Source organism: Alligator mississippiensis, chromosome 1 (genome assembly GCF_030867095.1).
Source record: "Alligator mississippiensis isolate rAllMis1 chromosome 1, rAllMis1, whole genome shotgun sequence".
Taxonomy (NCBI): Eukaryota; Metazoa; Chordata; order Crocodylia; family Alligatoridae; genus Alligator; species Alligator mississippiensis.
Window position 1 is genome coordinate 425,187,977 of NC_081824.1, and position 27,278 is coordinate 425,215,254.

A 27,278-nucleotide genomic window follows, 5' to 3' on the forward strand; every position below is an offset into this window, starting at 1 on the left:
TAGGGGGCTCCGCTTTGCTCATGCTGTGCCCGGCATGCACAGAGGCCAAGTCAGGAGCCCCTCAAGCTCAGTGTCCTGTCCCAGCCAGGCAGCATGCCCTTGCAGGCAGGGTGGTTGCACCTCATCCCCATGGAGCTGCGTGGGCCAGACCAGGCCCTATCTCGGGGGACCACTGGGAACCCCCACTGCACCCAGAGTCTGCTGAGCCCCGGGGCAGCCCCTGCTCCTTGCCTGGCCCCTACTTTCCTCCAGCTCCCTCCTTTCCAAGGGCCTGACCAAGCCAGCCTGCCTGTGGTGCCTCCCACACACCTGCTTCTCCCCATGCCTCTCTCCCTTTCTCTCCCTCTCCCCTCTCTCTTTTTTCTCTCTTTCATCACAACATACTTAACAAAAAAGAATATACAATAATAAAGGTAGTATATGAAGTTTTATTTATTGTTACCTCCTGTAGAATTTTTAGAAAATTTGGTATTTACCATAAAAAAGCAGCATTTATGATTATTAACTATATTAATATGCAGTGTGTCCTGCCATGTGCCCCCCACCCCAGTTTTGTTTTTCTGGTGTGCCAGCACTCTGGCATCCTATAAGGTAGGCATTGTGGTATTTTTGGCACTCTGGCAAAAATGTTGCCTACCCCTGGCATAGACATTCTTTATTCAAAAGCTTGTCTAACTCTATCCCAACTATGCAATTGGTCCAATAATGTATCACCCTAGGAAATTCTTGCCTCTTACATCATTCCTCGACAGTCATGGCTACAACATCACTCTAACACTACATTAACATTATTATTACTTACATTTATACCTCACCCTATCCAGAAAGGCTTAGCCTGGCTTACAATACCAGATAAACAATACACACAATGGAAAACACCAACAGACTCTCCAGTCAACAACATAAAACTCTACTCCACTCCATCCATTTCCACCTCCTTGCCTAGTACCCAGGCACACAACTGTCCTCCTTGCAACAGCTGCTTGTATTCCCTGCTCTGCCTGGGTTCTTCTTCAATCAGGTTAGTCTCTTCCTTTTGATTCTTACACATATTTTGGAACAGGCTCAAAACCCAGCTGGCCTTCTTTGTGGTCTGTTAGGCCTCCATCTATTTTTCCCCAGTCAGTTTTGAATCATGTCATCTGAGGCAAGTCACCATCTGGCCCAAGTACTTAAAGGAAAATGTTACCTAGGAGGGATGAGGTGCACATGTGTGTGTCAGTGTGTACAACACACGCTCCTCCCAATAGATGGGGACATTCTATGTTGTGTTTGTCTCCTGTTATGCTTGAAGAACATTCAGTTAAGCCTTTTGTTCATAGAATAAAGATGGCTACTCTGTTGCACCAAGTCAGATCTAACTGGGATTAACAAACCCTGAGATGCACTAAAAGAATGACCTTTAATTATGTCTTGTGTGGTTGGCATGTGAAATTATGTGCTCAAGGGGGCATTCATCTCTCTGCAGACAGCCAACAGAGTGCCTATATTCTATTAACATCCAACAGAATGAAACTGGACTTCCATGGTGCACAGAGTGTGTGCTGGCCTACTGCCCACTGGCAGTTTTCATCCTTGGTGAAAACTACTTATAATCTCACTTAGCCAAATCATTTTTGGAAATTTTTACTTCTGTATTTCTTCAGTGTTACAAAGGCTATAATAGGGAACTGCTAGTATAATTGGTGACTGGGGAAATGGAATGAATAATAGAAATGTGTCATTGTTTTCAGTTCCAACATTCAGCATGCTTGCTTTGAACCTTAACACGACACCCAGATAAACTACCAGCTGTTGCTTTTATTATTTTATGGGAAGATGAATACAGAGGTGGCAATGACAAAGAAATTTCTAAATAAATCTCAAAGAGATTAGCATTACTGCAATCCATTGAGATCCAGTTCCCATGATCTCGCTGAAAAACCATCACTTGTATGATTAAGTTAATTTTACTATCCCCAAGGATTGTTTGTTTAATAATCCAAGTTTAAATGAGGAGGCGTGAATTAGGGAACCACCTGTGCACACTGATGTAGCCAAGCTGTTTCTGTCATTTTTTAAAACAGACCTCCTTCGATGACTGTGCAGAAACTGTTTTAACTTCTCCTTAAAGACAGTTGTTGTTAGAGTGTAGAGAATTGGGTTCAACGCGCTGTTTATTGGTAGAATAAATATCACTATCCAGGAAGTGACTGTGTCTAGAAAAAACAAGATACAGAACTTCAGAAGCTATTCAGCATTTTCCTTTGTAGGAATTATGGAGAAGCAAAAGCATAACATATTGTAATCCCAACAGTTTTTTCAGTCTATAATTTTTAGAACTATACTGTAATATTATTTTTATATGAAGGGGACTTGGATATTGTGGTCTGTATTAATCTACCACACTTTGTAATACAAAGAGACAACAAGACACAAACCTAAGTACTGTTTACGTGTGACAGTGTTATTTTGCATGTCATGGTCATATGTTCTGTCATATATTTACTTTCTATTTACTGATATAAAGACCCATAAAGCAAAACGATTAAACATGTGCTGAAGTTCAGCACATGATGTATTAAAAATACATCTTCTAGCTCTTATATGGGACTTTTATCAGTTGATTTCAAAATGGGATACAAAAGAGGTGAATCATAGAATCATAGAAAACTAGGGTTGGAAGAGACCTCAGGAGGTCATCTAGTCCAATCCTGTACTCAAAGCAGGACCATCCCCAACTAGATCATCCCAGCCAAGGCTTTGTGTAGCTAGGTCTTAAAAACTTCCAAGCATGGAGTTTCCACAATCTTTCTGGGTAACCTGTTCCAGTGCTTCACTACCATCCTCATAAGAATGTTTTCCCTAATATCTAATCTGAACTTCCCTTGCTGCAACTTGAAAGCATTGCTCCTTGTTCTGTCATCTGCCACCACTGAGAACAGTCTAGCTCCATCCTCTTTCAAACCCCTCTTTAGGTAGCTGAAGGTGAAGGCTGTGATTAAATCCCCTCTCAGTTTCCATACTAAATAAGCCCACTTCCCTCAGCCTCCCCTCATAAATTACGTGCCCCAGCCCCCTAACCATTTTCATTGCCCTCTGCTGGACTCTCTCCAATTTGTCCACATCCTTTCTGTAGTGGGGCGGGATACAGCCAAAACTGGACACAGTACTCCAGATGTTGCCTCACAACTGCCAAATAGAGGGGAATAATCACTTCTCTTGATCTGCTGGCACCACTCCTGCTAATGCAGCCCAGTATGCCATTAGCTTTCTTTGCAATAAAGGAACATTGTTGGCTCATATTCAGTTTATTGTCCATTCTAAACCTCAGGTCCTTTTCTGCAGTGCTGCTGCTTAGCCGATCAGTCCCCAACTGTGATCTTATCAATAGACCATTTTTCAGATATGGAATGCAGCTCTGCAGTGGTGCAGGCCAGCAACTGATGGAATAGTAATGAGATCTCCTGAATCCCAGGCCAGTGGTCCAGCCACTGAGCTGAATGACCTGAACACCTACCTGAGAGCCAGTATTTTTTTACAGCACTTCATTTGTTAACAGGCTGTTCTCTTGGAATGCAAATATATTACTGTATGATGAATGAAGCTAAACTAGGTTTCCTCACACAAGTGACAATCCTTTGGGTTTGTTTAATGCCTCTGTTGGCTGTGGGGTAAAAGTTATTTACAGTACTTAATTTTATGCAAAAGCTGTCAGTTTTCCAGAATTGTAATGGAAAGACAAAAATGCTTATATTCAAGTATTATCTGGAAGTCATACAGTTGGGAACCTGTCAGCATATTCATTACAGGTCTAGACTTTGGACTGTCTAAACCCCACTCTTGCGCTGATTTCTGAGTATCATTTTGAGATTGTACAGCCATTGCAGTAGAAGAGCTTGTACAGTTCTCGGTTCCACATGTGACTTTTGAGGGCGATACCAGTTTATTTTTCTCTGATTTCTGAATACAGCAGAAGCCAAGTATCAGGCCGGATGTTTTGATAAATATTTAAACCCTGTGAACAATCCTTGGGTCCTTTCTCAGATAAACTCCTTCATAATTAATGAGAATTTGGCCTGCAGAAGTACTGGGCAAAGATCACAGGGTCCAGCTTTATATGAATATTGAAACTTTAACAAAAGAAGAGCTAAGAAATCACATTATCAAAGAGCAAAGATAAATTTACCTAGAATTTCCACTTGGAACAGAGAGAGGATTTTTATAACAAAAACAGGAATCCAGCAGATGGCATCAGTGAATACTATAAAAAAAAATCGATTGGCAACAGCAACATCCCTATGAATATGGCTCCTGACTTCTGATGTCTGAAGGGCAGTTTTTTTTATGGAATAAAACATACTGACATATGAAAACACTATTATGATGAAGGCAAGTAGGTTCACACCTATTGGGGAAAAAAAGAGAAGATTCAAAACCAGCAAACTGAAAAGGACTTTTCCTATCTCCCTTTTCTCACACCATTGTTATATTTCTTTTTCCTAACTAACTTTATTCCATATACTCTACATATTCCCCCTTTACATATAGATCTTAATGTTTAGAAACATATCTCAAACAGCTGTTATTTAGCTTTCATGCATACCGGGTGCTCCCCTCTGTTACACAGTGTGAAGTGAGCTGTAGTGTGAGTTACTATAGAAACAGATAATTAATGCACTGTATGAGTTCATGATTCCCACTAGCCTGATCCCCTGACTAGATAGGCTGCAGTAAGTCTGAAAGACAAAGTATCTTATAGAAGTGAACGTTAATGAAATAACGGCTTCCTTATTGTGGAAGAGCAAAACCCCACTAATACATATACTAACTAAAGCGACCAGCTATCCTGAATTTTCCAGGAGAGTCCTGAATTTTGAGGCTGTCCCAGCCTTCCTGAGGACTACCCAAAGTAGAATTGTCATCTTGAGTTTGAAAAATTGGTCCTAGATCAGCAGCAGGCAATGTCCTGTTTTATACAGTGAGGGGACAAAGTACAATACTGCCTGGTACAGGGAACAAAATGGTTGTGGGTTGGGAGGTAGCTGCAGCGTAGTCGTATTCACATGGTACTGCATGCAAATCTGCTAATTAGTTCTGCCTCACAGTGTCTGAACTTATTAGCTTTGCTGAGAGGCAGAATTAAGCAACCTGGGTGCAGTGCCATGTGAATGCAGCTATGCTTCTGCTCAGGAGGTAGGTGTAGTCAAGAATCAGAATAGCTACATTCATGTGTTAATGCATCCAGACTAACTAGCTTGCTCCTCAGCAGAGATACTTAGCCTGTCTGTTGCATAGCAATATGGTGGTTATGATAATCAGAGCCAGAAGGGACATAACCATCTCCCACTTCCAGAGGTGTGTGGAAACATCTGGGACTGTATCCCGGATCTTGCATCCTGAAAGCTGATTACATTGATGCTAGCCAATAGCTTTCTCAGCTCACTTCTGAAGTCCATCAGAAATGACTGCAAGAGCTGTCCCTAGGGGTGTGTGGGGCCCAGGGCATATCAGCCTATGCAGGGCCAGGGGGTAGGGGTGGCGACCACCTGCAGAAGCTGGCAGCAGTGTCAACGGCCGGGGGGGAGGGATGGCTGCCCTCAGAAGCCGGTGGCAGTGGCGGCAAGGGTGGGAGTGGTGGCAACTGCCCACAGCCGCCGCCGGTGGCAGCGAGGCTGTGGCAGGGTCTGTACGGCACTGTCTATGGGGTCCCCTAAAGCGCAGGACCTGGGGCAGTCGCCCCAATTCACAATCCCCTAGGGATGGCCCTGGCAAGACTCGTGTGCAAAGCAGATGTACAATGTGTTTCATACCCTGTGTAAAGAAGCTTCCCATCCTTTCTTTAAGTGCAGGACTTTCTAATAATGGTCCAAATTCTGTTCTCAGTAAAAGGCATTGACTTGGATTTGCAATTTAGAGGAGAATGTGGTCCAGTTGCTTCTAAAATTCTGTGAAATGTAGTCTGTCTGGGCTCAAATTCAGTTTAGATTGTTTTTCAGAACCATGTAAAAGCTGATTTTACAACCAAGCTCTAGCGCAGTCTTTTAAAAACAATTTAATTATATGGCCCTTTGAAGCTGGATTAGGAATTTATCTCAACAGGATATGGCTCTGAGGCTACTGTAGAGGGGCCACATATCATTGTTATGCAGGTATATTCTGGTGTATTATACAGATATATTATGGTGTATGGACTGAAGATGCTGCACCTTAAAATACTGTGCCCCTAGTCTCTGTGCTCATAGTGGTGCTGGGTGCTGGAATTCTGGCCTACACGCTCCTCTCCACTGACATCACTGTAGGTTTTGTTTCTTTGCAGTGGGATCTCTATCCAAGTCCACTGTACATCCCGTGAGCAGGAGCTCTACACATGAATTAGCATGCTATGGTGCTAATTCTTGTGGCATTTCTGTGCATATTTTGTGTGGGTGTCTGCTCTTTTCATGCTGTTTTCTGCAAGAAAAGAATATGTGGCTCTATCAAAAAAGGGAGGTAAATTCTGTAACCATGGCCTATGTTTGTAACATATATTTGTGAATGAAAAAGTCACACTGGGTGCATCTCTACATGATATCAAAGCGATGCAATAAACTCCAGCATACTTTGCACTGGCGTTTACTGCTCCTGAACACAGTGTTTACACATGCGCCTGGGACTGCAGCATGTTGAACCAAGGTGACACAGTCCTGACTGGCAGTAGGTCAGGGGGGTCATCCTGGCAGCCCAGGGCTGCTCCCCACCAGCTTAGTATGCTGCAGAGGGGCTGGCTGAGGCACGAGGGTGCTACAGTGTGGAGCTAACTGGCAGGCCGCTCCCTCAAGGTAGCATCCTTGTGCCCCAGACAGCCCTGGTCACTGTTGACACATGAATTGTGGTGAAGTAAATAACTGTACCATAGGATAGTACTTGTGTCAGGAAGTAATATCCTATGGCAGAGTTAATTAGTTTACTCTGGCCTAATAGGAGTGCCTGTGCAGATGGTTATGCTTTACTGTGGAGCTAATTAGACAACTCCACAGTAAAGAGTCTCGCGTAGATGCACCCACTGTGGAACACTAACTTGATTTCAAAATAAATTCAGTAGAAAAAAACAGAAAAAAAACATTTCCTAAGCAAATCCTAAGAAGATTCTTATACATAAGGCAACTGAGGAGAATGGATTTTTCAGGACAATATATACTCTGGGATTTTAATATTAATAAATTATTTATAGGTAAATCAATTTTGATAAAATAATTTTCATAGCAACCTATGAAGCAGCAGGAAAATATTCATGTTACAGTACACTATAACATGCCATAGGTAAAAGCAGGGGAAGCTGTCAGTACCTTGCCACTTCAATGACAGGGGAGTAACCGGCTAATCTATGCTCAGGGTGTCATGTACCACACTACAGAGAAAGGCAAACACCCCTACAGTCATGGTCAGTGTGACCTAATGAAAAAAATCCTTCCTGACTCCAGAGTGAAAAGTCTATGTCAAACCTACTATCTGCATGAGAACAGACTAACCACATGGGCTGTTTACAGATGTTTAAAGATGTGTTTTACCGGAAGAAGCAGCATGTTAGTTCAACCCAGTTCTACAGCATCTCTACAGATTGGGTGATTCAGCAGGGCTTTTTTGTGCCCCATTAAGTGCCTGATGTATACAAAAGTTGGGCAAGCCAGGTCCAACTAATGTGATGCCTTTTCTTGACACGCACTGGACTTGATGCTGGAGTGTGCTGAGTTCAAATTAAAGTGTCATTTTGTTTTGTTTTTAATGTCTATAAGCAGCCATAATGTTTACATTAGTATATAAAGGTTGCAAGATGGGCAGAATACAAATAAAAATATTTTAAGTCCTCATTTAGCATGATGCTTAAATATATGCATTATTATAAGACCCTGAATAATCATAAACTGTAGAAACTGATAGGGCTATTTAAATGCTTCATGAATATACTTTCACAGTCTTGCTGAATCAGGGCCTAAAACAAAAACCACAAGCAAAAAGGTCTTTTAAAAAAATCTGAACTGGCACTAAATCATCCTTGGAAGAGATCAAATTCTCTACAAACAGTCATTTTCACAGTTTCAGAAAAACGGAAAAATCTTTAAACTGAAATGCTTGAAATAGCTAGACCACAAAAAAGGAAGTGTCTTCTCTTACAAGTCTATACTGTGTCTTTTCATAGTTATAGCTCACAAAATGTGCACCAAACAAGTGTGTTTGCCTGAAGTTTATTTCTTGTTTGGTTGGCTGTAATGCACATGGAATGCTACATGAATCTGACATCTTCTTCAATAAGTTTATTGCCCTCACACTTCTGGTTCAGGGAACTAGGATTTAGTTCTAGGCAAACAAAAGCCCTATATTCTTGTGTATTTTGAAGTCAAGAAATAAAAACACCCTACAGATAATTGTTAAATGTATATAATTTGATAATGTATTAATATGGTTCAGGAGATGTGATGCAGGGGTAAGGTAGTTTTCTGGAGGCTTGAATAATGCTCTTTCCTTGGTTAAATAGGATGCTCTGAAGCACTGTCCAATCATGTATATTTATATTTCATATTAAAGTCCTGATTTAGGTTTTATGACTGCTTATTTCCAGTTCATTTTATAGATTTTTGTGATTAGCATTCTCTACCACTAGCTTACACTTAGGTTTTTGCTTTCACAATTCATCCTCTATTTCTTATATTATTGTAGCTAGATTCTATATTATGAGGTAGTAGATGAAGATAATTTTTTTTTCTAATTTATCAAAGTGAAAATCAAAGTGAACCATCATGCTGTTCAGGGAATATAGCTATGTAATTACATATTCTTATTGTTACCATATTTCCACTCCACCATTCATGTCTTTCCTTTTCCTTATTATAGTCACTTATATCTTGTTTAAAATTAGATTCTAAATTCTTCAGGGTAAGATCATGCAGGGTTTGAATTACACGTTAGCTTTTGGGGAGGTCTACAAAAAAAATTGGGCTGCCCACCACAATGCCCTAATAAAATTGGAGACCCCCCCTCTCCAAGGTTATTATTTTCAAATTTTATGGGGGAGGTGCTCTCATCTTTTATGGGGGGGGGGGGTCTCAGCCCCTCCCCTCCCAAGTTCCCCCATAATTCAAACCTTGGGATCATGTTTTCTTTCTTTAATAGGAACACAGTATGAATAGTAAAATTGAAGTGAAAATATATATGCTGTACTTTGTAAAAAAATTATATAAACTAGTCATTTAGACACTGGGAAAAAATTAAGCTTACCAAGAAAAATGCCAAAAGAATACCCTTTGCCTCCAATTTCTTCTGTTTGATCAGAATAAAGTGGGAAACAAACTCCATTTTTCCCATAATAATTTCCAAAAAAGTCCTCATCCCCAAATGGGATTATTGCTATAACAAATCCAATAATCCATATGGAAACAAGGATTATTACTGTTTGATGTTTTCCTGGTCGGATATTACTGAAGGGAAAGACAATCACTAAATATTTTTCCAAAGTCAGATATGTCAACAAAAGGACAGAGACTTCTGTAGACAACATGGCCAGAAACCCCATGATATGACATGGTAAGCTTTCCATCCACAGCACGGCATATTTTTTATACTCTCCACGGTATTTAACATCAAAGATTCCAATGAAGAACAAATACACACCCATTAGACAATCAGCACCTATTTGAAAAGTGAAATTTACAGTTTAGTGAAAGCAGAAGTTAAAAACGGTAAACACAAAAAACTTCTTTTTAGAGTTGGCCAAATTGTGGCTGATGTATGCAGTAATGTATGTACCACAGTGTTTGTGATATCAGAAGAAATTTGACTGGCGAGACTGTGATCATGCCATAAATACTAGGTCGTGGCACTGCCTGGATTTATTTAACAATAAATAACAGGCATCTCTACTAAGAAGAATGCATATAGACAGGAAATGAGTGTACAAAGCCTTGATTACTGGAGCCAAGGAGAGAACCTTACTAGCCTGAAAGTTAGACAAAATACAGTGCATTCATTTGCAATCAGTATAAACTTCTGCCTAATTATGAAATATGCGATTTTTAAATCACACGGGGATTGCACAAAAAACCACAATATATAAAGAGCAAGTAGTTAACACTGTAAGTAGTTAACCCTTGTATATTCTTTAATGTCAAAGTAATAACATAATTGATAAAGTGAAACCACTAAGTTTTTAAAGACTCTTTCCATACATCTTGGTCAGTTGAGTCGAAAGGATTAGAGAAACATTCTGATTATACCAAGAATATCTGGAAATGGGACAAAACCAGTCAAATGCAGATTACACATATTCTGGAGCTAATACTTGGTACGTGATACATAAATCTACTAAGCTAGGGGTGAGCAATGTTTTTGGCAAGAGTAACACCCCAACCCTGACCCATGCATTGACTTGGCATGCCGGGGCAGGCCGCAGGGCAGACACAAGGGACCCAATCCTTGTTGCTAGTAACATCTACACATGCACCTTCAGCGGAGGTGAAGGTGGGGAAGAGGCCTGGGTTGCCCTGCCCCAGCCCCTTCCTTGCCCTGTGTCCAAAGTCACTGCTGGCATGGAGCTGGTGCCAGGGCTCTGGAGCTCAGTGCAGCTGTTTGCAGCCTGCTTATCACCTAATGCAGGTGCCCAAAGTCTGGGCCACCTATGGCAGGCAGTCAGGAGGCTATAAACTGCTGCATTAGGCTCCAGAGCCCTGGCCAGGCTCCATGGTGGCAGCAGGTGCATGCACGCCTCTGGGTGGACAGCTGGGGGCGGGGCCTGGCTGCCTGCTACAGTTGGCCCAGGCTCTGGGCAGCTGGGAGACTTGAAACAGCTGCACCAGGCTCTGGAGCCTTGGCACTGGCTCTCTGACAGTGGCAGCTGCATGTGCATCTCTGGGTGGATGATGGAGGAGGGGCTGGGCTTGCGCTGCCCAGGCTGCTCCCACCCCCACTCCTGAGGCACATGTGCAGCCACCACTGAGTTTAGCCAGGGCTCTGGAGCCCAGTACAGCTGTTGGCAGCCTCCTGCCTGTAGCTGGCCTGGGCTCTGGACAGCTGCTGCCACCCACGGAATCCAGGCTGTTGCAGCAGGGCTTGCAGCCTCCCAGCCACCTGCTACTTTCAGCCTGGGCTGTGTGGCTGGCTGCAGCTGCCTGGGCCGGCCGCGGTGTACTGAGCAAAATGGCCTTGCATGCCATGCTCTGGCATACGTGCCAGGGGCTGCTGACCCCTGTACTAAGCAAAGCTAAACATGCTGGAATATACATAATATACCAGACTGTTTTCAATTTTAAATTAATACCACTAATATATACTTACAACACAACATTTTGATAGACATAGTGTGTGTTTTGTTTTCAGCTCTGATGAACGATCTCATTCCAATGACAAAAAGATTGCCAAAACATGTAATGCAAGCTATGACCCAGAGAAATACTCTTAGAACATTGTTAGCTAAGAGGTCCTCAAATGATGAAATCCCATCTGTTAATGGAGTGCATATTCGGACATGGAGAGCATAGGAGCAATACCGAAATTTTTTGAAGTACCTGAAAGCAAAGAAATGAACACATAAAATAGCTGTTCAAGCACAGGCCAAAGGCACAATTATGTATTTGGTCTTCAGTTAGATGCAAAGAAAGACAATCCTGACAAGCATTATGCCTATTGGTTGAAACAGGTGGTGATGTAAGAGGCCTAAATCAGTTTGACATTCAACTAGGTTCTTGCCTTGAATCCGTAGTTGATGTTAGAAGACTATCAGATTTGCTCAGAGTTGTTTTTAACACCTTTCTAATATAACCTGGGTGTACCAGAGTGTGTACTCCCCTCTCCAATAGAAGGGGAGGGTCATCAGGGCATGCGTGCTGGAGATGGAAACTGCAGCTTGCTCGCAGCTTCCCCTTCTCTGGTGTCTCTATAGAGGAAGACCCGGACACAATAGCTTAACTATATACATGGTTTATTCAGGTGCAGAACAAAAGAGGAGGGGATAGAATAAATTGGATAGGTGATAAAGATAAATATTGACATATAATATATTAAAGTCAGCAAATAATAACAGGTAAGTATAGTAGTCCCCCAAGACCCATGAGAGAAACCCCACCCACAGATCCCCAGAGGGTAAGTATGTCCCAACAATTGATGGGTAAGCACCCCAAAATATAAAGCACAGTAAACAGTTAATAAACACTCCAAAATATAAGACATGGGAAGCAATTAACAAACACTCCAAAATGTATGGTAATCACAAATACCCACCTCCTCCAGAGGAGTCTGTCTCTCTCTAGCATAAACCTCCTCTGATGGGACTATCCACTGTGTCCCTCCCCGGGGGGAAACCCCTTGTCCGAGAACTCACGCTTCCCAGTGAGTAGGGTCCTGCAAAGGTTCCTGGTGTTCCATCCCCAGCTAAGCAAGCAGCTCCTATAGCAGGTGCTCTGTCTCAGGTCCTGTGTTGGGTGCGTGACTCATTCACATGTCCAGATAGCTCAGCCTTCTCAGCCTTCTCACATTGTGGGCCTGGGCCACCTCGTATGAGCCCAGGGCTGGGGCTCCAATACAGGCCTGCTGCACTGTGGAACCTGCACTGCCCATGGGCCCTCGTGCCCGACAGCAGGGAATGGGGCCTGAACCGTCCCCTGCCCCCTCCAAGGGCCCTCAGTCTGATGATGACTCACCATGCAGCGGCATCTGCACTGGTTCTGACATTGTGCCAGGATTGGAGGCCCGAGCCGCCTCAAGCTGCTCCCAAGGTCCCGGTCTCTCATGAACCCTCCGTGCAGCGCTGCCTGCACCATTAGGCCAAGTGCTGGGGTTGGAGACTTGAGCCACCTCAAATGGCTCTCAAGGTCCTGGTTTCCTTGCAGACCCTCCATGCAGTGACACTTGCATCATCTGGCCTTGTGTCAGGGTTGGAGACCCAAGCTGCCTTGAGCGGCTCCCAAAGTCCCGGTCCCTTGTGGCCCCTCCGTGCAGTGATGCCTACACTGGCTTGGCACGCTGTCTTGTGGTGAGGGATTGGGGACGCAGTTCCCGTCCAATGGTGGAGTCTTCAGGCTCTTCAGGACAATTGGACATGCCTCCTTGGTAGCTCTTTCCTAGCTCTTCCTCAGCCCCAGCTTCTTCTTTCTTCTCTGTCCCTTGTCATCTCCTCTGTGTACTGTGCACGCAGCTCCTTATATACACTTTTGGGACTCTGTCCCAAGAGTGAAGACTGGCCGATTGTGGGGAGGTGGAGTGCAGTCTTCAATTAGGTCCGCTCTTCACCTCGCCCCGATGTAGGGGTGGGGAGGACTTCTCCCAAGGCCCCTCCCCTGCTGGTCTCTGATTGGTTTGCCCCACCAATTGCTTTGGCAGTTCTCTAAGCCCGAGGAACCAGGAGAAGATAGGCAAGACTGCCACACTAAAAAGTTTACTTATCTGATTTTGGGGCCATAATTTTTTTGCACAAATTGAACACTGATATTACACGGTGTTTCATGCTGGGATTCCTAAGCAGCAGATTTGTGATTTGATCTTGGCAGAAGGGATTTTGCCAGGTCAATGTTGCTTTCTGCATTAACAGACTGTTGGTGTGTGGTTTGTCTTTAAACTGTGACTTGACACTTAAGGCCATCAGTAAACTGAATCTGAGCTATGTTACTGAGATACTGACACTTTTGACTTGTTTAGTCAAATAGAGTGGGGCTGATGAAAAAGACACACTTTTGCAGAGGGTGTTTGCTTGGAGTAGTTCATCCCCTAGCTATACTAAAAAAAGAGGAAGGTTAATAAATTATTGAAAACTAGCATTTATGAAAAGGAAGCATGGTAATTTATAGTGGAACTGACATATATTCTTTTGATTCCAGCATGTTTCTCAGTTCTTTGGAGTGAAAATTTATTTAATGCATTTCTCTAAAGCTAAGCAAGACATTCAGGGGCATTGGGAGGGGGGCAGTAAATCAAATCAAAATGTCTGCCCAATATCAAGTAAGTCAGGATGGAGGGGGGGTTAGGGGTCCAGCAGGCTGGAAGGGACTGGGGGGGGGGTCCACTGGGAGGTAGGGGGCGGGTGTGACCTGCAGGTGGAGTGGGGAGGCAGGCATGACCTGTGGGTGGGATGGAGGGGACAGTATGATTTGCAGGTGAGGTCGGGGGGCAGGTGTAACCCATGGGTGGGGTGGGCAGGCACGGCATGACCCGCATTTAGGGTTGCAGGGCAGGCACAATCTGTGGGCAGGTGGGGGGGGCAGTTATGACCCACAGGTTGGGTGGGCAGGGCAGACATAACCTGTGGGTGGCATAGGGAAGAGGTACAATCCATGAGGGGTGGGGGAGGCAGGCATGAAACGTGGATGGGGTGGGCAGGGCAGGTGTGATCCTCAGTACAATTTGGTATAAGAACATATTTGATGTTAAACTGGTGCTCAAGAGCTCTGCTGAAATGGAGCCAGATAGAGCAAAAGCAAAATATTCACAAAAAACATCAACTTCCAAAAATCAAATATTTTATCCGTTTATACGTGAAATGATGTACAGGTTTCCCTCGCTTTATGCAGGTTCTGTATGTGCGAATTCACTCTTATGCGATGACCCTTTTTATGCCAAAACATTTTTATAGGTCAGGTAAATTCACTCTTATGTGATCGGTGTGGTGGAAGCCCGCAGTCAAGTGCTTTGTGCAATGCATTGTGGGAGTGATGCGCACCAAAATATAATTTCTTGTGTGGACCAGTGCTCCTCGCTCGTTGTTGGCGACACATGTTTCTGTAGTTGCCATCCCCATTATGGCTTCTAAGTGTCCCACTAGCTTCTCTCTTACTCCTCTTCCTGGTCCATCAATGAAGCACAAGAGAACTTCACTAATACTAACACCCTTCACCACCCTCTCTTCACACCAACTAAACATTCACTACCACCCTGTGCTTGTCTGTACTGTCTGCTGTTGGTAAGTACCAAAATTGTCTTGTAAAAGTGGTAGAAATGGGTCTGGGAGTCACTACAATTGAGGTCTTGGAACGTATCCCTATTTGTTACATTGTAAACTGGGTTCCCTTTATGCAAATTCGAGTTATGTTCTGTTTTCCAGGAATGTATGTACAGCATAAAGCGAAGGAAACCTGTACATAAATATTAGATCATCCAAAAATATAAATTAATGAAAGAAAAAGATATATAAAATAACTTAAAATGGTAAAATATGTATTTTATTAAGATAAACTAGCTTTCTGAAATGATTGTGAAATATAGGAAGGCTGATGTATCGAATTTTGTTGCAGGTATGGCCCAGTAGCTCAGTGGGTGACTTTGCTAGTAGTCTGTTGGTAGACAACTGCGCAGGGGCAGTTTATGTTTTACACACTGATGACACAGTGGAGTTAGGAACAGAATGAAGCTTTCCATTTTCCAGAGGAAGTAAAGAGTGGAGGATGCAGTATGATTTGAACTCTAGGAATAAATTCAGGAAGACAAGTGCACAGTCATTGATGAATACTTACTTTCTATGTCATTATACAGAGGCAGCAACTGGGGATACTTTGAGGGAGAAAAGCCAAAACAGGATAAAGAACTAGGATTAGAGCAAAAGGTTCAAGATGTTCAGTGTGTACGGGAACAACCTGACAGTTACTGACCCTTTCCAGGTATCCTCAGAAAGGAAAGGTGAGTTGTTCAACTGGAATAGGCTCTAAAATCTTAACTCTACGGAGGCCTTAAAAGCTGCCATTTCTGAATTGGATTTTGGCCTAAAAAAATGCCTCCCTTCTTCAAAGCATGTAATAAAAAAGTCACTATGGAAAAGTAGAATGATACCAGTAGGGAATATGAATTACATGAAGAAGATGCATTTTTTTAATTATCTCTGCATAGAAGTTTAACATATTCAATACCTTTTGAAGAAACAGAAGCCTATTTGACAATCTTATTAGCATTTAACAAAACAGAAATATATAACAAATCAGAGCTACTTGGTACATTTCTGTGTGTTAAGGAAAAGGAGTCATGATATTTTTTATTTTGAATACATACATGTGGGAAAGGTTCCTCAAGGGCTGAAACATCCTTGCATTTATATTTGGGATCTCTATTGTTTCCAAGTCTCTGGAAAATATGTAGATTTCATTATCTATGAAACAAATTCTTTAATTTTAAAATAGCCTTTTCAGTTATCACATCCTGAATTAAGCAAACAAGCACATTTCCCAAACCAGAAATGTCAGTTACTTTATGAAAAAAAAGCTAACATCTATTTTAACAAGAATGCTCTTGGTACCTTCTATTGCAATAAGGATGTTTATGAAAGAATAAGTCATATATGCAATATGTTTATCTTCACCAGTATTCATATACAATTAGAGAACAGGTGCCCCATACATTTAAGACATTGAAGATACTGCTCTTGTTTACTCTCTGTGTACGCTAAGCTGAGCTAATGACAGCAGCATGTGTCTGAACAGCTTTATTAATCAAACGCTATTTAGTTTACCCTATGGATTTTCATTCCTATGAGATCTGTTCAAAGGGAGTGTAAGATTGGACTAACTATGAATTTCATGCAGAATAATTCAAGAAACGTGCTGCTTATGGACTCTGAAACTGGAAGCATTGCAAAGAACTGGATTAGGTGGAAGTAGTTAATCTTTTCAGGACTGATATACATTGGTGCTCTACAGCCTGAAAGCTGCTCATTTTTAATGTGCATTGGACAAAAAGGAATATCTACAGAGAATACATCTTTAGTAGCAAGCTGACTGAAACAAATATGAAAAATCCAGACAGGCTGTTTGAAGCCTATCATTTCCCAAAAACTCCATACAAAGAAAAAATTTTTAGGTGAGAAATTAGAGAGTTAGTGAGACAACTGTTGACAGGGTGACCCAGCTGCTGTTGATAATAAATGGCTATGCTTTCACTATGCAAGGTCCTAAAGGACAGGTTATTAATGAAAGTCAAAAGAAAAATAAGAAAAAGAAATAATGGAGAACAGAAAAAGCCATTATAATAGACAAGGAACAAAGCTTCCAAAGAGAAGTTTTAACCTTTTATTAATCACGAATACCTTTCACAAGGTGCACATAATAAGATAGAAAAGTATGACTAAGAGTGATACAACAACACACTCCAAAAAAAAAAAAAAAAAAAAAGAGATATGAGTACCACAGTGAGGCACCAGCCACACACACCTTTGAAAAAAATGGTGCAGCAAAGGCACAGGTACATCAGATTTGCCACAGAACATCTGCATCACACAAAGCAAAAGAAAAGCTAGGCGCTCATGAAGATATACACAAAGTATAACAAATCAAAACAACTTGCATGAGCATGAGTCCTAGGAAACAGAAAAATACAGGTCTTATAAAGTATACAACAGGAGAACATCAATGAAACCATCTGGCAGCAATGACATAGCATTCTTTTATGCTATAGTAAAGAATAAGGAAGTCAAGAGGGCTGAGGCCTATTGCCTAAAAGGTTAAAAAAAATAGCCATACACTTCAGAATGGACACCAGGGTACATGTAAACTGCATCCCCAATACAGAATTTAGGAAAAATTTAGCCCACACCTCAGCACTAACATTGCCTGTATCAGTGAGACTAAAAAGTTGCAGAGGGCATCCACCCCACAGAGTAGGGAAATGGGCTATGAAATACAGGTACGTCAAAATCTGGATTTCTATGTAATAGACAATCCAGCAAAACCAGTACTGGGGTTGAGTACCTTAAAACTCTTTAGTTTTGATAAAAAATGTAATAGTAGCAGAATCCACAAAAGTACATCTCACAGCAGAGCAAATAAAGAAAAGATTTCTTGACACATCTGAAAGCCTAGGCTGTCTAACCAGGATACTGGAAAATCAAGCTATCTACATATATTCTGCCACATATATTCTGCCAGTAATTAAATTTTAATTAAAGCACCCCTCAATGTGTAAAAATACCCTATATTTTTAAACTGCTACAAGGTGCACTTTGTCTCTTACAGGTCTGGAAAATTAAAAGGAATGACTTGCTACAATTGTTCTCCGAATAAACATAAAACAAAGGGCTGGGATTTAATTAAAATAATCCAAAATCAAAACCGTTCTAGTAGAGATACCATATTCTGGCTTCCTGATACATGTGACCGCACAATGAAGGCTCTGAATCTTTGAAACATGAATGTTTTTCACAGTCAGGCAAGGTACGGGAATGGTTTTAACGGATGATGCACGGAGTAACTATGAAGAATGGTTTGTGACTAGTAACATCTCTGACCTTGAATGATCTGAACCTTAGGGCTAGAGACAGACATCCTGAGCCTGAATTGATTCAATCTTTGCAGGCTAGTCTAACCTGACTAGGCTGAACTGGTTTGAAACTAGATAGACATTCTCTCTGAACTGAGGAAATTCAGGCATATGCCTGTAGTGGCTCAAGATAGAAGCTGGGAGGGGGGGCTAGAGCAGCCATCCCTTCCCTTCTGCAGGGAGCTGAGCTGAGGGGGGCATTGCCAGTCCCTAGCAGAACTTTCTCATTAGGGAAGTCTGCCTGCACGGTCCCAGGCTTTTCCCGCCTCTGAAGGGGCAAGAGTGTTACCAGCCCCTAGTCCCAGGCTAGCACTTTGAGGCAAGGGTGTGTTTGCAGTGCGTCTGTTGATGATACAGAGCTTTTCAATCTCCCTCCCTGCTTCAACATACTGTCTGTAAACTGACAGGTGAGCAAGCTAGCTGGGGTGGGGTGGGGGGGAGCTGATAAAGGGGGGGGGGTCTTTATCACCCAATTAGCAAAACAATAGCCTCTCTCTACATTACTTCAAACTTCATAAACAGTTTACCAGCTGACCTGTTGATTAACTCCAAAAGCCCTAACTGGTCACTTTTCTGTCTACCTATCCCAGTGAAATGGAAGAAAGAGACACACAGAAACACCTCTCAGCATTAGCTAGCATACCACATGCTGGCTACAGTCCCTGTTGTGGCAGAGAGGAGGAAGCAATCTCTGCTTAAGCAGCAAGTGGTGAGAGGGGAGGGAGAGAGGAGCACAGGGAAGCCAGCAGACCCTGCTGTGCCTGCAAGTCTGTGCTGAGCTCCAGCCAGGGAGCAGAGGGGAGGGGCCAGCCCTGCTGTGGAGCAGAGAGCCCCACCCAGCCCAGAGAGCATACCAGGATACTGGGGGACTCTGATTTAACTTAAACCAGCAAGAGGTCTGGGACAGATATTGCATAAACCGATTTGAGTGAAATCAGTTAAGTCTGATTCTACATTCAACCAGGTGTATCTCAAACCAGTTTGAGCCATTTTCAACCTGGTTTATATGCACTGAACATCTGTTCTGTTGCAGGTTTAAACCAGTTTATGATCACTTAAACCAGTTTGTGTGTAATGTCTTTCCCTAGCCTAAATAATTTCCTCTTTAACTCAGCCAGGTGTTTTGAACATTCAGTTACAAGAATGAGGTTTTCTTCATCATCAACAAAATCAGAAGAGATTGAAACTCAAAATGTAAGTGTAACATTTTGCTTTCCATTTCTACAAATTATTGGTAAAACCCACATAACATATCAATGTATAGGATATGAGTTATTCAAAAATTGTCCTATACTCTTGAATTTCTTCCTTGAACACAATGAAGCTGGAAGATTCCATTTTGGTGTGAACATGAGTCCCAGTTCATGAACCCCAAAACCAGACCTGGGTTTCCAAGAGCAGTCTTTGGGAAAAAGTTTTTTGGGGAAACAAAATTTCTGAATTAAAACTTTCTAGGAAGCCCCTATTTTATAAAATATGGGTTCAGACAAACCAAGTCTATTTAAATCACAGCACCCATGAAACATTTGAAAGAAAGATTTACACAAGAGTGATACAAAAATGTCATGCTGCTTTGTCTGCGCTGAGTTATCATCTCATTTGTGCTGCACTGCAGGTGAGTTAATTAGCTCTTCTGATTGACAGTGCCAATTACTCTATTCCCATGCTAATTAGTTAATCTGAAGCACTTTGTGAATGAGCTATATTGCTTTCAATTCAGGAGGCAGGACAATGCTATGTTTGAGGTCACTGCTGCCTCCAATGTCTCAAAGACTTCTTCACTGAGAGTTAAGGGCATTCAGCACCTCATACAATGTTGACCGTTATCTTAAAGAGCCTGTTAATTAATACTTGTCCTGGCATAAAAGCATATCACTCAGTGTATTGCGTTAGTATTTCAACATCTCACTTACAAAGACTGAAGTTGTTGAAGACTCTCAAACTGATCCTCATAGAGGTGAGAAAGTGAATTGAAAGACAAATTACTAAAAGACAAAGAAATTATTTCTCATTAAAAATTAAGAAAAAAATGAGGTTAAATTACAATAGATTAAAATGGATCTGTGACTTACAGTTTTTGTAAATATTTCAGGTCTTTAAAGATATAATGTGGTAATTCAGTAATTATGTTCTTAGACAGATCCCTGAGAGAGAAAAAAAAAACCAAAACTACTTAGAATTATAACCAGTGTTCTGGTAGGTGTGTTGCCAGCAGGTAAAGGGAAGTGATTATTCCACTCTATTCAACACTGGTGCGGTCATATCTGGAGTACTGTGTTCAGTTTTGAGACACCCACTACAGAAAGGATATGGACAAATTGGAGAGAGTCTAGTGGAGGGCAACAAAAATGGTGAAGAGGCTGGGGAACATGATTTATGAGAAAAGACTGAGGGAACTGGTTTTATTTAGCCTAGAAAAGAGAAGACAGAGGGGATTTAATAGTACCCTTCAACTACCTGAAGGGAGGTTTGAAAGAGAATGGAGCTAGACTGTTCTCAGTAGTGCCAGATGACAATAAGGAGCAACGGTCTCAAGTTGCAGCAAGGAAAGTTTAGGTTAGATATTAGGAATAATTTTCTCACTTGGATGGTAGTAAAACACTGGAAGAGGTTACCCAGAGAGGCTGTGGAATTTCCATCATCGGAGGTTTTTAAGACCCAGATAGACAAAGCCTTGGCTGGGAAGATCTAGGGGCTGTGCTTGCTTTGAGCACAGGGTTGGATTAGATGACCTCCTGAGGTACCTTCCAACCCTAATTTTCTATGATTCTATGCTCCTCCATTTCAGTAGATAGCAGTTCATTCAGTGGCACATTTTATATTGAAGAAACAGATTTTCTGCATTTTTAGATGAACAGGATCCCTTCTATCTTGTCACTTAATTCATGATAATGCTTACATTTTAGAATGTGTTTATATTTATATTAAAAAATACGAGCATTTACACTTTACATTAAACTTCCACATTTTTCACTTTAAAAAATGATCTGTTTTCATCCAGCACATACAATCTTTTTTTCCCCACAACTTCACTTCTTTTTAGGAACACTGACTTAATTAAATGCATTCCCTTAAGTTTTGTGATAACTAAACACAAATCACTCCTCTGTTGTATTAACCAGCAACTTTTACTCTTTACACTAATTAAAAAAAAGCATTAGGAAGATCCATGCAAATTAACATTATGAATACCAAAACTGAAAAATATGTCAAGCGAAATAACTTAATACAGAATCATATTACTGAATATTCTGCTCATCTCCCAGAAGTTTTCAGTTGTCTGGTACTCCAGCTCCCCTAACAGTTAAAAAATGTATCTATTCCTTTCTCCTTAGCTGCTAATGACAGTCAGATACACTTACTACTCATTCCCTCTTTCTAATCACTAATGATTTTATTATTTGCCCTTCCCTTTTTAGGTTTCTGCACTCTCCGATCATGTGTATACTTCTCCTGGAACCTGTAGCACTAACTAATGTAATGATTGAGCCCCTTTTTAGTATTCAAGACAGTGCTAGGAGTGCAGTTGGTTCTTCAACTGCATTGGTGTTCACAAAGAATGTGCTGCTTCTTAATGTACTTCTCAGTTATGTACATTCACAGTTTATTAAAATGTAACGGCATACTACAACTCAGAGAAGAGATTTTAAAAACTTACAGTTCTCCCAAATGTTTTAAGGAAGAAAATGTCTTTTCAGGCACAAAATGAATTTGATTTCCACGAAGACACCTGTGACAATAAAAGGATATGAATGAGATGGTTAAGTGTTTCAGTGCAATTGCTTCTAGTTTTATAATTTTTCTACTTTTATTGGAAGTTGTATAGAATGGAGGGTAATTTTAACATACTATTACATATTACATTTTCATATGCCTCTCAAAAGAAATCTTGTTGGGCTAAATCCTGAGAGATTTAGGATGCATCTACATGAGATGTTTTGCTGCACATTAGACTAATCTGAAGTACAGTAAAGCATTACCATCTACACATGTGCAGGACTTACTCAGCAGTAAATTAGGCTAATGCACAGTTTGCTACTACCAAGAAATACAGGTATTAGATTAACCACACATTCGCTATTGTGCAGTAGTGCACGTGTAGATGCTGACGGGAAGCAATCTGCAATTTACTCCCAGTCAGCCTAGGCAGCAGGGGGCCACAAGGAGTTGGGGGGTGGGGGAAGGGGAGGGCAGGTGAGCTGTCCATGTCTCTGGTATGGAGCTCGGGATTCATAGATTCATTGATCATAGAGTTGGAAGGGACCCAATGGATCATCGTGTCTGACCCCCTGCCCCTGCCAGGAAAGAAGACCGAGGTCAGATGACCCCAGCCAGGTGATTGTCAAGCCTCCTCTTGAAGACCTCCAAGTTAAGTGATAGTACCACCTCTCTTGGAAGCCTCTTCCAGACCCTGGCCACCCTTACTGTAAAAAATTTCTTCCTAATGTTTAACCTAAATCTACTCTCCACTAGTTTGCACCCATTATTCTTAGTTACTCTTTGGGGTGCTCTGGTAAACAGCTCATCCTCAATTCCTTGCTGTCCTCCCCTGATAAACTTATAGGCGGCTACAAAGTCATCCCTCAGCCATCTTTTGTAAAGGCTGAAGAGATCCAGATGCCTCAACCTCCCCTTGCAGGGTCTTTCACGGAGGCCACTAATCATGTGAGTGGCCCTCCTCTGAACCCTCTCCAAATTCTCCATGTCCCTCTTGAAGTGTGGAGCCCAAAACTGGACACAGTACTCCAACTGCGGCCTGACCAATGCCTAATAGAGGGGGAGCATCACCTCCCTCAATCTGTTGGTCATGCATCTGCTAATACATGACAAGGTGCAATTGGCTTTGTTGATGGCCTTGTTACACTGCCAGCTCATGTTCATCTTGGAGTCAGCTATGACTCCAAAATCCCTCTCAGCTGCTCAGCTGCTGAGGAGGTCATCTCCCAACCTGTAGGTGTGCTGGGGATTTCTCCTTCCTAGGTGGAGTACCTTACATTTATCTTTGTTGAATTGCATCCTATTTTGTTCTGCCCATTAACAAAATCATTAACGGGATCATAGCCCGGCACTACATGACTGGCTTAGGGCAATGCCCCGTGGCTGAGTGGCAGCAGTGCCCAGAGCTCTCCCTTCACTTTGATTGCTGAAAGGATGGAAGAGTTCTCTGTCCCTGCAACATTGGGCTGGAGATGCACAGCTTCCCCATCCCCTTAGCTCTGCTGCTGCCCACACAACACATGCCCCAGTTAGCTCCCACTTCCTACCCATGCCTGGTGGGGAGCCAGGAGCTGAGTAGTACTGGAGGTAAGTAGTGGTGAGACTGGGAGGAGATGCTGGGGTGGAAGCAGTGATGGGACTGGAGGATGTCTCCCCCTTGTCCTGACACTGCTTATGCCCCCCTACTGCCCTCACAGAACCCCCAGGTCCCAGTACTGCTTACTCCCCACCTCAGTGCATCTTGCCCCAGTCCCAGCACTGCCCAGCTCCTGGCTCTCCCCTGGCACAGGCAGGAAGTGGGAGATGATTGGGGCAAGTTTTGTGTGAGCAGCAGCAAAGCTGAGAAGATGGGCATGCTCTCTGTCCCCAGGCCAGTACTGCAGGGACAGAGCTTCCACATCCTGGTGCTGCTCAGCCCCTGACTCCTGGGGGAGCTGAGAGATGAGCAGTACCAGGACCAGGGACAGAGAACTTCCCTGCCCCTTCAGTAAACTCAGTAAGCAAAGTGAGGGGAGAACTCAGGACACTGCTGCCACTTGGCCACGGGGGTATTGCCCCAAGCCAGCATTGCCAAACGGGGCTGTGATCCCAAGCTCCACTCAGCTGGGAGCTGTCCCCTGCTCCAGGACAGCACCCCGTTGCTCCTTGGAGCCCAGCCCAGCCAAGGGCTGGCACTATGGGAGCTTGAAATCCCCTGGCTTCTGCAAGGGGGCAGAGTAGGGCAGGGGGGCAGGAGCAGCCATGGACTTAACTGCTTCTGTTGGGAGCAAATTTGCTTCCAACCCGGGCACATGTGTAGACACATTCCTGGGTGCAGTTTTCTGCACCTTATTTTGCTGCCTAACCTTAAGGCACATTAACTACACATGTAGATGCATCTCCTATCAAGCAAAGCTCTCCCTGAAGGAAATAAAAAAATCTGACTGATTAAAGTCTGCCTGATTCTCTCCCTTGATAGAAATCTTATTGTGCTCAGAGTCTAACATCAGATATTTACTCTGTAGCTCCTATTGAATTTTGCACAGTCCTACTCTAGAAGCATCCATTTCCCATGTGGAAAAATGCTGTGCATATAACTTGCAGGAGCTTTTCTTATCTCTTGCCCTGCAGAAATTGCTTCTGTTGAATCTTAGCCTCATTCAGATGCTGCTTTCCATATCTGGAGAAACAGAGTGAAGAATCTTGTTACTGATCAAGTGAAAACTACTGCTGTATAGCCATAACTCCCATTCTAGACTGCAGTGCAGCTGAATACATTCCTTCAAATTCAGCTCTGTCTCTGTTTGACAGTGAGAATATAAAGCCGTTTTCTAGTACTTGTGAGCTGATCATAAATCAGAAACACCAAAGGGGCCCAATTCGTAACTTGTTTATTGAACAAATGATAGAAAGACTACTTCCTGGAGGCTATATAGTACATATTTGGGGTTCAACACCATAAACACAAGCATCCTGGCTCAGCTATATCAAAGGAAATAAATACTATGTCGATGAATATGATTAAAAATATTCTGAGGTTTCATCACTGCTGTAATTTAGTACAATGTTTATTTACTTACAGCACCGTGAGTGCATTACATTCCAGAAAGGTGGCATTAGTTAAGGCTTTAATGTGATTACCTTCAAAATCCCTAAAGAAAAACAGGCAAATTTTGAGTTATTTTTCATGAAAAAGTTATATGAACATTTTCATAGCAGTGAGCTCAAGGTTCAAACTTTGTTGTTGGCTGTTGCCAGTTTTGTCCTTTTGACTTTTCTTTTATTAGAGATCTTGCCAAATCATCCCTGATTCAATAGACTGTTCTAGAGCATGAACACAAATGCCAAATAAAAAAACTCTACCTCATTTCTTGGTTGTGACTTGCTTTCTGTTATTCTAGCATTCTGTCTTCTCTAATTTTTTTAAGACCAAATCAATATGCCTGAAATTTCTCATGAGTTCTCCATGTGCTGAAATCTTTGTATTTATTATGCCATGGATCACCAAATGGAGCTGTTACACACAGTTTTACAAATTCTTTTTTGTAGCATGAAAACACATTTTAAGAAGCTAAGAAAAATGCCATATTGTTACAAGTTTGTTATATAAGGGTCCTTGGAGAAAGGGTTCCAAAAACAGCAGATTTTACTCTTGACTTTACTTTCAGTACTTAGAAATTCTTAGTGTAGGGTAGCTTACTGAAAACTCAGCATTGCTGCATAGGTGAAGATTACAAGAAGAGGCGATTGCCTCCATGTGCTGATTGCAACTCCCTGCATTCCAAGACACTTATGTTTAAGTGTCTATAATTCTATATAGCAATTTCCACTTTGCACAGTGGTGCTCAATCTTTCAGCCACATGGGCCAGATGAGATGAGTGAAGTGTAGCCAGGCCATAGGCTGGTTTGGCATGTAGTGTTGGCACTGAGGCCAGCCTTACATGCTGGATGGAGCTCGTGGATGACCCTAAGAGTTGGGCCTGGGACTATGGTGCAGGTCAGAACTCTTATGCTTGGTCCAGCTGCAGAACATCCTCATGCACTGGCATGTGGGGCCCTGACATCCATCCCATGGAGCTTCCCACAGGTCCAGATATTTGGTGGCAGGGGAGTGGTGACAGTGTTAATTGCTGCAGCAGGACAATTAAAGGAGGCATGGAAGGTAAGGCTGCCACTGTTCCCCCACTGCCAAATTACTGGATCCATGAGGAGCCCCATAGGCTGGATGACTTGGATTTGTGAGTTGGATCAGGCCTGCAGGCTATAATTCGAGTACCGCTGACTTTACATATATCCAGATTCAGCACCATTGATTTTCTTCCAGCAAGAAAACGAATTGCAAGGCTCCAAATTTTTGCTGCCACTGAGCAGATTGACACAGGTGTCAGTAGAAGGGGCAATTAAATCTATTTAAGTTTGGGGAAAATTAAGTGAGGCATTTGTCTGATGATTGTTTGACACATATGACAGTTCTATTTCAGCAAGTTTCCTAATGCTCGGTTTGGAAGCCTTTCAAAATGCTTTGACCTAAAAACTCCACATTTGGGTTATTCTGTTATCTCCATAGAGGACTAGTTACTAGGGGTGTGCAAAGTGGGCCCTATTCGATTTGGCTCAAATCAGGGACAGTGATTTGATTCGTTGATTCAGATCACTGTCCCTGATTTAATTCAGCCGAATGCAAATCTGAAGATTTGATGCTGATTCAAAGAATCAGCAATTCAGACATAGACACAGCTTGAAATGTTTTTTCTACATACCTCTAGGTAGCAGGCGGCTCATGAACACTGAGATGCTGGGGTGCATGGAGTGTCCCACAGAAGCATGGGGGGCTCCCCAGCAGACCCAGAAGTGGACCAGAAGCACTTCTGGTCCACTTCCGGGTCTGCCAGGGAGCACACTGGGGGCCCCCCATGTGTCCCCCTGGCTCAGCAACTGGTGCCTCCTGGGTCAGGGGGGCATCTGGGGTCCCCCTGAAGCCAACTGCCGAGCCAAGAGGGTGCCAGGGGGGCCCCATAGCACTCCCTGGCAGACCCGTAAGTGGACTAGAAGTATTTCCAGTCCACTTTCAGGTTCAACGCCAAGCACATGATGGGCCCCCCCATGCTCCTGTGAGATGCTCCACGTGTCCCAGCATTGCAGCGATCATGAGCTGCACTGGTACCTCAAGGTATGTAGAAAAAAACTTTTAAAGCTGTGTCTATGTCTGAATCTCCGAATCTTTCCGAATCTCTCTGAATCGATTCGGAGGGTTCTGATTTGATTTGGAGAGATTAAAGGGGCCTCTGATTCAGTTCAGATTTAGAGATTCAGCCACCAAATTGGGCTGAATCTCCACCGAATT

The 27,278-nt window shown here is 42.6% G+C and overlaps 1 protein-coding gene across 8 annotated transcripts in view; it reads right to left on the minus strand.

Annotated features, from left to right (window-relative positions):
- Window positions 1-408: 408 nt before the first annotated feature.
- RXFP2 (relaxin family peptide receptor 2) overlaps window positions 409-27,278 on the minus strand; it is a 58,600-nt gene continuing 31,730 nt past the window's right edge. For 6 of the 8 annotated variants that reach the window (XM_019498309.2, XM_059718470.1, XM_059718357.1 and 3 more), the window contains 9 exons: window positions 25,014-25,085; window positions 21,896-21,967; window positions 20,310-20,381; window positions 20,151-20,222; window positions 15,979-16,050; window positions 11,287-11,516; window positions 9,235-9,645; window positions 4,169-4,387; window positions 409-2,198 (listed from right to left, as the gene is read on the minus strand). In XM_019498309.2, the coding sequence (XP_019353854.1) occupies window positions 1,939-2,198; window positions 4,169-4,387; window positions 9,235-9,645; window positions 11,287-11,516; window positions 15,979-16,050; window positions 20,151-20,222; window positions 20,310-20,381; window positions 21,896-21,967; window positions 25,014-25,085 (1,480 nt within the window). In that variant the 3' untranslated portion in view covers window positions 409-1,938. The remainder of the gene's footprint in view (window positions 2,199-4,168; window positions 4,388-9,234; window positions 9,646-11,286; window positions 11,517-15,978; window positions 16,051-20,150; window positions 20,223-20,309; window positions 20,382-21,895; window positions 21,968-25,013; window positions 25,086-27,278) is intronic. The other 2 variants (XM_059718287.1, XM_059718329.1) reach the window with 2 other exon arrangements.